General features: G+C 32.4%; 2 protein-coding genes across 2 annotated transcripts in view; one reads left to right on the forward strand and one right to left on the reverse strand.

The window, feature by feature from the left end:
• Positions 1–9183, forward strand: part of LOC145328207 (uncharacterized) — a 28822-nt gene extending 19639 nt beyond the window's left edge. Inside the window, exons 2-7 of the mRNA XM_080171804.1 lie at positions 4043–4143; positions 4589–4702; positions 5149–5199; positions 6948–7008; positions 7439–8184; positions 8937–9183. Coding sequence (XP_080027930.1) covers positions 4043–4143; positions 4589–4702; positions 5149–5199; positions 6948–7008; positions 7439–8184; positions 8937–8954 — 1091 coding nt within the window. The 3' untranslated portion in view covers positions 8955–9183. The remainder of the gene's footprint in view (positions 1–4042; positions 4144–4588; positions 4703–5148; positions 5200–6947; positions 7009–7438; positions 8185–8936) is intronic.
• The window catches only part of Naa20A (N-alpha-acetyltransferase 20 A), a 146397-nt gene that overhangs the window by 41311 nt on the left and 92852 nt on the right, over positions 1–12234 (reverse strand). The window lies entirely within an intron of this gene.

Consider the following 12234-nt stretch of genomic DNA (forward strand, 5'->3'; position numbering starts at 1 on the left):
CTGAAACCAGGGAAACTTAACAATTAGGGTTCCAGCTACTGACCTGTCTCACTTCTTTTTCCTGCCTGCATAATTCGTCCTTACCTGAATGATGCTGTTAAACTTGCAGACCTACATACCACAGGCAGGTTCAATACCACTGCCTTACAGAGTATTAAAACCTTAATCAACAACAGCCTAAACAATAAGAAACCAGTTATCAGAACAGTGTCAGTTGCCATTTATCTTTCAAAGGCTTTTGATACTGTAAACAATGAGGTTCTACTGCATAATATTAATGCACTAGACTTAAATGAGTACATGTAACGTTTTTATGTGAATACCTTAGAGGTAGACAACAATTTGTTGTTATCAGAGGATCTAAATATGCATACAAATTCCCAAACAGGCTGACCTACAAGGAGGGGCCCTATACCATATACTATTCGAACTATAAATTTCATAAATGCCAACACCTCACTCTAATTACATCTAGTTTCCTCTGCTGACAACTCCAACAGCAAATGTCCCCTTATTTATCCTTATGTCAAGGACATAAAAGCTTACTTAGCATTTCTTAATGATTAGTTAAAAAGTCAGAACCCATTCATTTCTCCAGCCAAATCAGCTACAATAGTCTTTACCACATTTTTGAATGAAGCAGGCACATAGTCATAGTTGAAACAGTACCATAAGTCAGACATCCTAAGTTCTCAGGTGTTACATGTGACAATCTTTTCTATATCAACCATCTTGTTAAGGAGCCTAGAAACAAACCAAACCCAAAAACAAAATGCGTTAAGCCCTCTCCACCAGAGGGAAAGAAAAGTAAGTCATAGTAAATACATAAAAAGCAATTTTCCAGTTCCTGGTATTCTACTGCAGTTCCATATTTAGTACTGGGACAGCCTATTGTTTGCTGGAAAAGCTGCTCTGAGAACATCCATCTAATGTCACATTAGGAACCAGCAATTCGTTATCAGCAATATTCTACCATGAATTGCAGTAGATCCAAACTCATTACCCAGAACAGCTAAAACCACCCTGTCCCAATACTTTCAGGTTACAATGTTTACCTGAATACCTTAAAGGCCAGAGTAAACAAGAATCTGGTGCAGTTTGTGTCTGACACTGGCAAGAATTTCACACAACCACCATCATTTCAACTGCAACCATAACCCATCAAAACCTTTAAAAGCAGCCACAATACTGAACTGACTGTTTCCAATGATGATGATCAGGAACAAACAATAACACAGGAACTATTTAGATATCAAGTCAGCAAGGAACCAATATTGAGCAAGATAATGTGTCATAAGGAAAACTTTATACAGAATCATTGCTGATTCTGAAGCATGTTAGTTTAAACTTCATTGATGGAACCTCAGAGGGACATCTTATTACAGCCAGGAACTATGCTATAGCTTCATGGCATAGCATAGGCATGCATGCATGCAAGTGAGTATTTTTTTGTGTTAACTACCAAAACAAACTTAAGTTTTGTTTAACTGTTTAGACATTAATTCAAATAACAACTTCAAATAACTTTTACCCAACTTCTAGACTACAAATCTTAGATTAGTTAATTGATTCTGAAAGATCTTGTTATTGATAATAACTTAATCTTTGGTGCAGCTGTCATCTATTATACTTTTCTTTGAATAAATTTAAATTAACTAAGCTGTAAATATGAGAACATTGTGATTTTTTGGGGAAAAACTATGAAAATCTGGGTAAAAAAGAAATTTTCAAAAAAATCCACAAAAATGATCAGCTGTGATTTAATGGAAGTTATGTGCTGAACCGTCATACAAGCCCGGTCATAGAAATATAGGTCTTGTCATACGTAACTCAAAAAAAACCTGTTTTCTATCCAGGACACCAGTGTATCTCCCCCCCCCCCCCTACCTCCAGTTTTTACAATCTTACTTTCTGTGTGTGTATATGCAGGGATCTAAAGGGATAAGACAATGGCCGATATTTTGATGTACATCCCCAATAATGATACGCAAAATTCCCTTTTCTATAGATTACAATTAGTGGTTTAAATGTTTGGACACTTAACTAAATGAACCAACCAATCAAAATTTAATAAAAGTCCCCAAGGTTTTTAAGCCAAGGAATAAGAAAACGTTATTATAAGGTTTTAGGGACTAGTGTAATAAACATCCCAATATCCCCTCCCTCCATGGTGTATATGTGTTTATGTATTGGTGCCTGTGCTATTTCGGAGTTACCAACGGAGTTCTGGGTGTCAAAACTCGGATAAAATGCTCCGTCTGCCCTCTAGTATGCAAGTGTTTGTGTGTGTGTGTAATTTAACTTTTTAAATGAATGACCAACACTAGGAATACTTATCTATAATAATAACAAATATTTTGTAAGATCTCGGACATTTTTGGTCCAAATGGTTTAATTTTCAGGAAAGCTTTTTAAATATCTTCTAGTGGTTTTAGACTATTTTCCAAACTTTCCCTGTCCTACCCTAGAGGCTAGGGGCGAAGCAACTATTATGTTTTAAAGTAGTAGAATTTCTGTACGTCTTTATTGTTTGATTTTTAAAGAAGTTCAGTCTTTGGAACAGCATCTTATTAGACATTGGGGACTGTAAATTACTGTGGTATCCAAAGTATTATAACAGTATCTTATTGAACATTGAGGACTGTAAAATTCCGCGGTACCCAAAGTATTATAACAGCATCTTATTAGACATTGGGGACTGTAAATTACTGTGGTACCCAAAGTATCATAACAGAATATTATTAGACATTGGGGATTTAAAATTACTGTTGTACCCAAAGTATTATAACAGCATCTTATTAGACATTGGGGACTTAAAATTACCGTGGTACCCAAAGTATTATAACATCATCTTATTAGACATTGGGGACTTAAAATTTCCGTGGTACCCAAAGTATTATAACAGCATCTAATTAGACATTGGGGACTTAAAATTACCGCGGTACCCAAAGTATTATAACAGCATCTTATTAGACATTGGAGACTTAAAATTACCGTGGTACCCAAAGTATTATAACAGTATCTTATTAGACATTGGGACAATAGATTAATGCGGTACCCAAAGTATTATAACAGCATCTTATTAGTTGACATACATTACACACATACATACAGATTGATAAATAGGACAGGTTGTGTTATTAAAAAATATTAAAGAGCTAGTGTCGCATCCCCCATTAAAATAGCATAAAACCTATGATCTTTAAATCCACCCTAAAAATTTTGCAATAGTCGTTCCAGCTGTTTACAAGATCTTAGTTATCAATCTCCACCCCCCCCCCTTGCAAAAATCGTTCCAGCCGTTTACGAGATCTTAGTTTATAATCACCACCCCCCCCCTTTTCAATAATCGTTCCAGCCGTTTACGAGATCTTAGTTGACAATCATCCCTCCCCTTTGCAATAATCGTTCTAGCCGTTTACGAGATCTTAGTTGACAATCTCCACTCCCCCCCCCCTCAAAACAACTGAAAACCAACCCGAGACCTACAGTAAACTTCCCTGAAAATTTTGTATTGATTGGTCCAGCGGTTAAAAGTGTGATTTAACTGTTTATGAGATCTTTGTTAACACATACATACAGACAGATAGATTGATTTACAGAATATTTAATAAGATGTGTGATTTAGCCGTTTTATAGATCTTAATTAAAATACATAAATCCCAATAAATAAAATTTTGTAACAATCATTCAAGCCATTTACAAGATTTTAATTAACAAATATAATAGGTTGCGCGAATTTTTGCAGTATATTTTTCTAGTATTTTAAGAGTAATTAATTATTTATAAACAATACTTTCTTATCTTTAACATCTTTATTACCGTTACATATCAAATTTGTAAAGTGGCTCCTAAACACCAAAAATCTTTGAAAAAAATCGCCTTTGAAGACATTATTTGGCTCCCAAAATTCTGGGATTATATATGTAAATTTGCTTATAATCTTTACTAATATACATATGAGATTCGATATTGGGAGCCAGAAAAAAATAGGAGCCGACTCGCGAATTTTGTATGTATAGTTGCTTTGCTATCTTTTCAGGAGGGTCAAGTAAATGTGAGCGGACTGACAAACTTGTATCCTGTCAAATGCTTTATGGATATCGGATTCAGTTTGGACAGACTCCTTGCTATAGCATAGAGGTGGGTTCCTGTCTTTTATTATTTCTAAAAGCGTAGCTTTTTTTATATTTAGGTAAAGTATGTACTTCTGAGAGTGACAGAGAGCACTTATAGTTCATTTATGAATTTAAGAATTGTCAAAAAAAAAATTTAATTTATTAATACAAGATAGTCCGTACGTCTATTTTAAACATGGTGATTTTTGGCCATATAAAATTTTTTTAATAACATAAACATCATATTCTTTTGATTTTTTAATAAAATATTCAAAAAAATTCTGAAAGAGATTAGATTTTCTGTTTGTCGCAAAAGTTCTAAGCACTATGCAGAATATACTTTCTTTAAGGTTACACAAAAAGGCTGTTCGAAATTTATCTGATATTGCTTATATATACAATTTGATGTATATTTTTGTGTAAAAATGTTTAAAATTGCGCTACTTATGATGTAATTGTTCTTTTTTAAGTTTCTGGAAAGATGTCCTCAACTTTGTAATCTATGTGGGAAAAATAATAAAAAGTTTGATCCAAAAATCATCACAGATAGGAAATATAACTGTAAAGAATTAGTCATTTCTAAGGTATGTGCAATCTAGCGGCTGCGCCCCTTCTAGGGGAAGAGTTGCGGTTATTGACCCTACCCATTTTCAATTTTTTTTAATTAAAATTTTACTTTAGGGATATTTTGTCTAGGGGCAATTTCTCGTGGAAGGGTTCTTGTGGCCACGCCGAAATTAGTTAAAAACCTTCATTGAGAATCTGCATTGTAAAGGAGAACCATATTGGTCCAGCGGTTAGCGAGACCCTTAGCTACAGACAAAAAACCTTACTACTTCTTAAATGATTTTTTAACTCTTATTTTATACATCTTAATTGTAAGTGATGATCTATTTAATAGTGAAACAATTGTCTTCCATCAATAAATGTATATAATACTTTATATATTAGGTTAGGATTCAACAAGAACAGTGTTGTCAACAAGTTTTTACAAAAATAAACAATAATATACCCTTTAAATCTTTTTTAGGCACAAAACTTAGTAAATGGTAGTAAGAAAACATTTCTGATACAGACTATGGTAATTCATTTATTATCAAAGATTTTCTATAATTAGCACAAGAGTCATGATCCCTCGTCCTAGTAGCTTTCACGAGAATTTGGAAACTTAGAATAGACAATACATGTATAAGTATAGATTTATAACCCAGACAACTACCTGGCCCAATCGGTTCAGGTTGGGACCTTTTTCGTCTGCTAGCAAATTTCTTTCTGCTTTTTTGTAGCGACTTGGTTGTGTTTATATTTTCGACCTAATTAAAAGTCAGCAGAGGGTCCCCATTCCGTGGTTAGAGCTCGTACCCACCCCCCCTCTATTTATTTACTTTAATGAATTGGTGAAGCTAGACTATGCGCGAAGCTTCTTATCAATCTAATATTGGCCAAATAATTCATATTCTCGGTGTCCATCTGAATTCTAATGAAAGAAATTAGAGCTATAACATATAAACAAGCAGACAGCTCTTCAAATAAATATAATATTTTGGAATTAAAACTTATATACCCACCCTCAATTTGAAAATTTACAACACACATTCATCCAACTACTTTTTGAATTAATACTTTCTAATAAACTAACGGCTACGCCCCTATAGGCCTATAGGGGCACTAAATGGGGGAGGGGGCGGGGGGTTGAATTCGACAACCCAATTTTTTATTTTAGTTTTAAAAAGGAAAAATAAAATAAAATTTTTTAGGTGGGGGATAATTTTTTCTATAGACGATTTCTCTTGGGAAGCTATATTGTAAAGTAGAACCATATTAACAATTTTTAAAAGCGAAGCTTTTCTATAATTAGGGTCGGTCCGTACGTCCGTCCGTCCGAGATAGATAGCTTTTATTCGTTAATTTAGGCATGTTAGAATTGTCCTATCGATTTCAAACTTTGCATGATGATTCCTGTAGTAGTTAGGTACGATTTAGAAAGCGTAGCAACTCTATAATCAAGTCCTAAAAATGTAAGTATGTCCATAAACATTATCCTGTATCAAGCAGTTTTTCAACAAATTTACATACAATTTTGCGTCGACTCTTATACTTTTATATTCTGATTATTCAGTTCAGACACTATACAGGTGTTAATGTCCGTTTGTCCTACCGTTTCAGTGCTTCGCTTTTATGGATGTTGTCATCCTTGTTTATACAAATATTTGGATTGGTATTTTTAAAAGCAAAGTTTTTCCGTAATTAGGGTCCATCTACCCTTAACATATATGAATTGTCCCATCCACAAAAAATAAAAATTTTTCTACTTTAAGTTATAGGATAGCAGTTGCGCCCCTGGCATCTAGGAGTTCTGTAGTGGTAAAATGAAATCTTAAGCTACAGACAATAAAAACCATACTACATGATATAATAGGATGAGACACAAGGACAATTAGATAGATTTTTTATAGGTAGCGCAGCAATAACAATATGATAAATATATCTATAGCAATAACAATGATTCAAATGTTTTACATGTCCTTTAAGTTGCCAATAAACAAGGAAGATGATTCAATGAATCTTTACTGTAATTCAAGGTTTAACAGGTTTTCAAATTTTTAAAAAATTTATTAGTAGCTTTGCCTTTCACATATCTCATTAATTACCTCATGCAATTGAGGCTGATGTCAAATGACACTTTAACGTCAGGTCCAACAACCCAGGATAACAGAGGGGAGCCATAACTCCCCTTTTCTGTCAAAACAATCCGGGTTAGCGGGATCCACACGGACACACTCACATACAAAAATATTGTTACTTTATTATAAGGATACTTATATTTAGGTGGACAAGTGTAAAGATTTTACATTTTTCCTATCCTGTTCAAAATCATGTTTAGAAAAAGGTAAACATTTTAATGCATCTTTTTATTTAAAAATATATCAAAATATTCACCCTTTTTATTTGGGAAGATTCTCTATATGTACAAATTTATATTTTCTATGTAGGTATATATTTTTAAAGACAGATATCTAAAGGGATAAGACAATGGCCGAAAAATTGATATACATCTTCAATGATGATACACAAAATTACAATTATTGGTTGGAACATTTGGACACTCAACTTAATGAAACAACCAATCAAAATTCCCAAAGTTGTTAAGCCAACGAAAAAGAAAATGTTATTATAAAACTTTTGGGACTAGTGTAAACAGTCCTATGTGCCCTCCATCTCTAGTTTAAGGACCACTCGACATCAACTTTTTTTGTCTGTTTTCCAACCATGATATTTTTGGATTTCATTACATATTGATGCTACAATACTTGTTTCAGCCAATAAATACAGTGCAAACAAGAAAAGTAAAGACACCAAGAAGACCGAAATTGTAAGAAACAGAAATTATATGGATGCATCAAAAAATCTACCTAAAAATTATGAAACCAGAAACAAAGCCAAAAATGAGCCAACCAATCAAAAATATTTGATTGAATTAGAAAAAGAGGACAAGAAAGAAAATGGATTACAAAATATAAAAAGTATTAAAATGGAACCTTATTATGATATAAAAGCTGATCCCGTACAATTTGAAGATAAAAACAATGATACCAATGATCAAAGCCTTAATGAATATCTGATTGAGTTAGATAAGGATAGTAAGAAAGGTAATGAAGTAAAGAACAGAAATTATTTTCATATTGATGGAACACAAGATGCAAAAGAAGAAAAAAAGCACAAGAATACAAATAACCAAAGCTATGACAAATATTTGATTGATTTAGAAAAAGATGATAAAAATGAAAATCAAGTAAAAAACAGAATCAACTTTAATATGGATGATGGCATATATAAAAACCCTCAAAACCCTCCAACTAATGGATATAAGGATACTAATAACCAAAGCAATGACAAATATTTAATTGGATTACAAAAAGATGATCAAGTGAAAAATAGAAACAATGTTAAAATGGAAACACATTATGATATAAAAGCTGACCCTGTAAAATTTGAAAGTAAGCCCAAGAACATGAAAAAGCATAGCCATGAAACATATTTGATTGAAACTGGGGATCCAGGGAAGGTGAAATTATCAATATTAACCATATCATTATCAATCGGCGGAGAAGGGGGGGGGGGGTATGGGGCAGTACATATTAGGAAGTTTTATTACTAAGGTGGAAAGCCAATAGTTCGAGTTTAGGTAGGTATACGTTGACCTTAAACATGTTGTGTGTCTCTAACATATAGCGCACAGTTATGGAATCTCGACCATAAAGTTTTTTTTATCCAATCTTGACGAGAGAGGTATTTTTGGAAAGAGGAATATATATAGAAAACGCCTATGTAAATTAGAAATAACTTGCAAATATGATTCTTGTCAAGATTGGATAAAAAAAAATCTTTATGGTCGAGATTCCATAACTGTGAGCGTTTAGTTTTAAAGCTGATGGATTTGAATCGTTTTCAACACCTCGTCATGACTAAAAAATTAAAATTTTTATCTTCTGTAACATATACTTATAGATTTACATCTTTATTTGTGTCTATAGCTACTTTGATTCGATTCAGATAGTCTAGATGTTCAATTCTCTAATTGGACCAATAGAAAAACAGTTTAGTAACTATCCGACCATATTATTGGCTAAAAGGTGTCCATATTTTGGTACGAAAGGAAAGTATTTTTTTATTTAAATTTGCTACAAACAGTTGAATTTTTTAGTATAATGCAATGCTTTGGGAAATTATTTCGTTCAAAAATTCTTTTTCAAATATCTGATTGAATATCTAGATTAATAGCTCTATTATATTTATGTTTCACTTTCTATATTCTAGAGATACAAAATAAGATAAAAAACAGAAACTTAAACAATAAGAAAACAAAAAATGAAGAAAAAATCAAAGTAAAACCACGGCATTTAAAAAGCACTAAAAAATTAATATTCAAAATTTTAGAAGTAGCGAAAAAACAGAAATTACCCCCAAGAAAAATCAAAGCTCTAATAAAAAAACTTAAAATATTGTTCAAGAATTATTTTTATTAAATAAACTTAATTTAAATATAAGATACATATAAAAGATTATACAATATATAACTTTAGATTTCATACTAATTCTTAATGATAAATGAACAACTAGGTCTTTACACAAAGGCAATGCAATCAAAAGGCTGTTTGTTAAAGACTTTAAAGTTTTTTTTTTTTAATGTATAACAAACAAGGATATGATATTTGTAAGAAGCGCAGCAAAAAGAACCACCAACTTAAAAGATTTCTAGAGTAAAAATCTTTAATTTAAAAACTGTAAAATTTGATATATACAATTCTTAAAACGATGTCAAGGTACAGAGTTTATCTGCTGCAAGCGAGTTTCTTTGTAAATGATTAAATAATTGGTTTGATATTACTTGAGTCTTACACCAGATTATCATATTCCAATAAAGGGAAACTTGTAGCTGGATGAAATTACGATCCTCCCCATCCAGCCTATCCCATACCCTCCCCCCCTCCTTCTGGATGAACAAACTGACCAATACGTGATATCCATGTCAGCAACAAATATTGACGACAATTTTTCCCCTGTTATAATATCCACGTATAATATATTCTATATTTATTGCCTAAATTAAATTAAATTTTAACTTGTAAACTGACATACCCTATCTACAGATTAGCCGCATTTCTAATAAGGAAAAAGTAAATAATCTAAGAAAACATCTAAAGCAAATTACAAAAAATGCGGTTGTAGAAAAAATTCAGCAACACATTTTTTAACTTCTTACTGATGAAATTTTTGGTCAAATTTCTTTTTGTAAAGAATCACTCATTGAGTGCATGAAGATAATTTCAGGAGTTTTTGTAGAATTGCAAAAAAATCTTACATTGCAAAACAGCGAAAAAAAGTCACGACTTATGTCCAAAAAAACAATCCTAATATTGAAGTAACAGGATGTTTATCTGTTTGCTTTTCTGTTTTGTACGGAAGAATCTCGCTTACCGCTCAAACGATATGCTTCTAATTTACAGGGTAAATTTTCATATGTCCTGGGAAGGTTTATAACTATTTTGGTGGAGGAAATTGGGTTACCACACTTAACTCCCATACACCCACCCTCCCTTATTGAGTTCCTCTTAAGGCCTCGAGGGAGCGTTGCCGCTAGTTATTATTAAGAGCCAAACTAAAAATAAAACATTTATGCTACTTTGTAAAGATTCAGAAAATTCCGATGTTATCAAAGTTTAGTTTCATTATGATGAAACAATCTAAATTCTTGAAACCACGAGATATTTTACGGAAGTCCTTATCTAATCTGTAATTAAATAGTTTTATTTTTAAAGAAATCTTCACAGCAATGCTTTTAAATTTGAGTGTAATTTCTAAAAATAATACTTTTTAATGATATCATTGAATTTAGAATAATTTTGATAATATTTAGTGTTTGATTTAAATGGACGGAGAATTTTTTTCTAATTTTCAAAATTTATAAGTAATATGAGCAACGAACTTTTTCAAGGATACCCAATAAGCCTCAGCCTTAGTCGCAGCCGCGCGGCTTAAAGAAAACATAAATCGCACAATTCCTCTGTCGCATTCGACCACTTGCAGCCTAAGCCACAGCTGCAATTATCCGCAAGGCTTATAGGAGAAGTAGCCGCTGCCACACTCTGCCGCACGGCTGATTGTGACTGGCTGATGCCATTATAGGTTTTTTCTTGCGCTTCATACCTTTAATAGGAAATAAATTTATAGCTTATTATGCGAACGAAATAAAAAATTGTACACAATGTTAACCAATACCATAGCCGGGGAGTTTCTCAAATGTTCTCCTATTGGCTAATTTAGAGAGTATGTCTCTATATTATCTCTATTGTACAAAGTTGTTGTGAACGCCCAAAATTGCTCGTTCATTGTTCTAAAGATATTTTCACATGCTTAAACAGATTAAAACTGAAAATAACTTCAAACAGCGGAGATTTTCCTTAATTAAGTTTTTCTAGTTGTCAGTCAAAATGTACCTTCTGAATTTAAACATAAGAAAGACCATAAGTTTCATAGTTATGGTGATATATTGTTCAAAAATAGCCTAAAGCCATTCCAAAAGCTTAACGAAGCCACCCTCATATAAAACTCAAATAGTTATCGAGATCTTAACCGCTAAACTTATAATTTTTGAATTCTTTTATGACCAATTGAAATTATACACATTTTAACAAGGACATTTATTTACATTAAGAGCATAGCAACAACGATTTAGAGTAACTGCGCTATATAAAAGACATTTCATATTATCATCCTAGTTTGTAAAATATATTTCTTAAAATTGTAAAATTTGACTGTCGTTGAAATATTATTATTATCAAAGTAGAATTTGATAAAAATTTACCTTAAAATGTTTATTAAATATTTTGATTAAAATAAAGGAAATTACGTCAAAAGATCCAAATATCTAAAATACAAAGTAGAACGATGTCTGTCTGTCTGTCTGAAGCTTAAGAGCTCAGTAACCCCTGAACCGATTTGACTCTACCCTTCTACCTAATAAAATATTTTTCCTTTTTAAAACTAAAATTAAAAATGTGAAAAATTGGGTTGTCGAAATCAACTACCCCCTACCCCCTCTACGCCTCTAGAGGCATAGCCTCTAGTATTTACCCTTGTCTATTATACCATGATTATTTCTAAATCTAAAGACTGGGAAACACTTTTTAGAGAAGTTTTGCTACAAAAAAATAATTTAACAGGAAAATTTCTACCAAATTAAGATTAGTAAAGAAAAATGCTGAGGGGGTAAAGAACTTGATTAGCCACCACCCCAAACAAACATACCCGGTTGGAAACAGTAACACCCCCCCCCCTCCCCCGTTTTTTCAGCCTAGCAAGCAAACGACCATATACATTTTTCCGTCCCTCAATTTAGATATATTTTTCTTCGCTATTCTTTAAGCCTAGAGTTTTTAATATTCAAGAATGATCATTTTTCAGAAAAAAATGCGTTCTAACAAAGCAACCACTGAACTGATATGGTTTCCCTTTATAGTGTGTAGCTTCTCATAGGTCCAAGGAAAGTTTATAACAATTTTGGGAGAGGGTATCACAAAGCTTCCAAGAAAAATTACACCTAGAAAAATGCGAC

Source organism: Acartia tonsa, chromosome 9, assembly GCF_053477335.1.
Source record: "Acartia tonsa isolate MP-2025a chromosome 9, ASM5347733v1, whole genome shotgun sequence".
NCBI lineage: Eukaryota > Metazoa > Arthropoda > Copepoda > Calanoida > Acartiidae > Acartia > Acartia tonsa.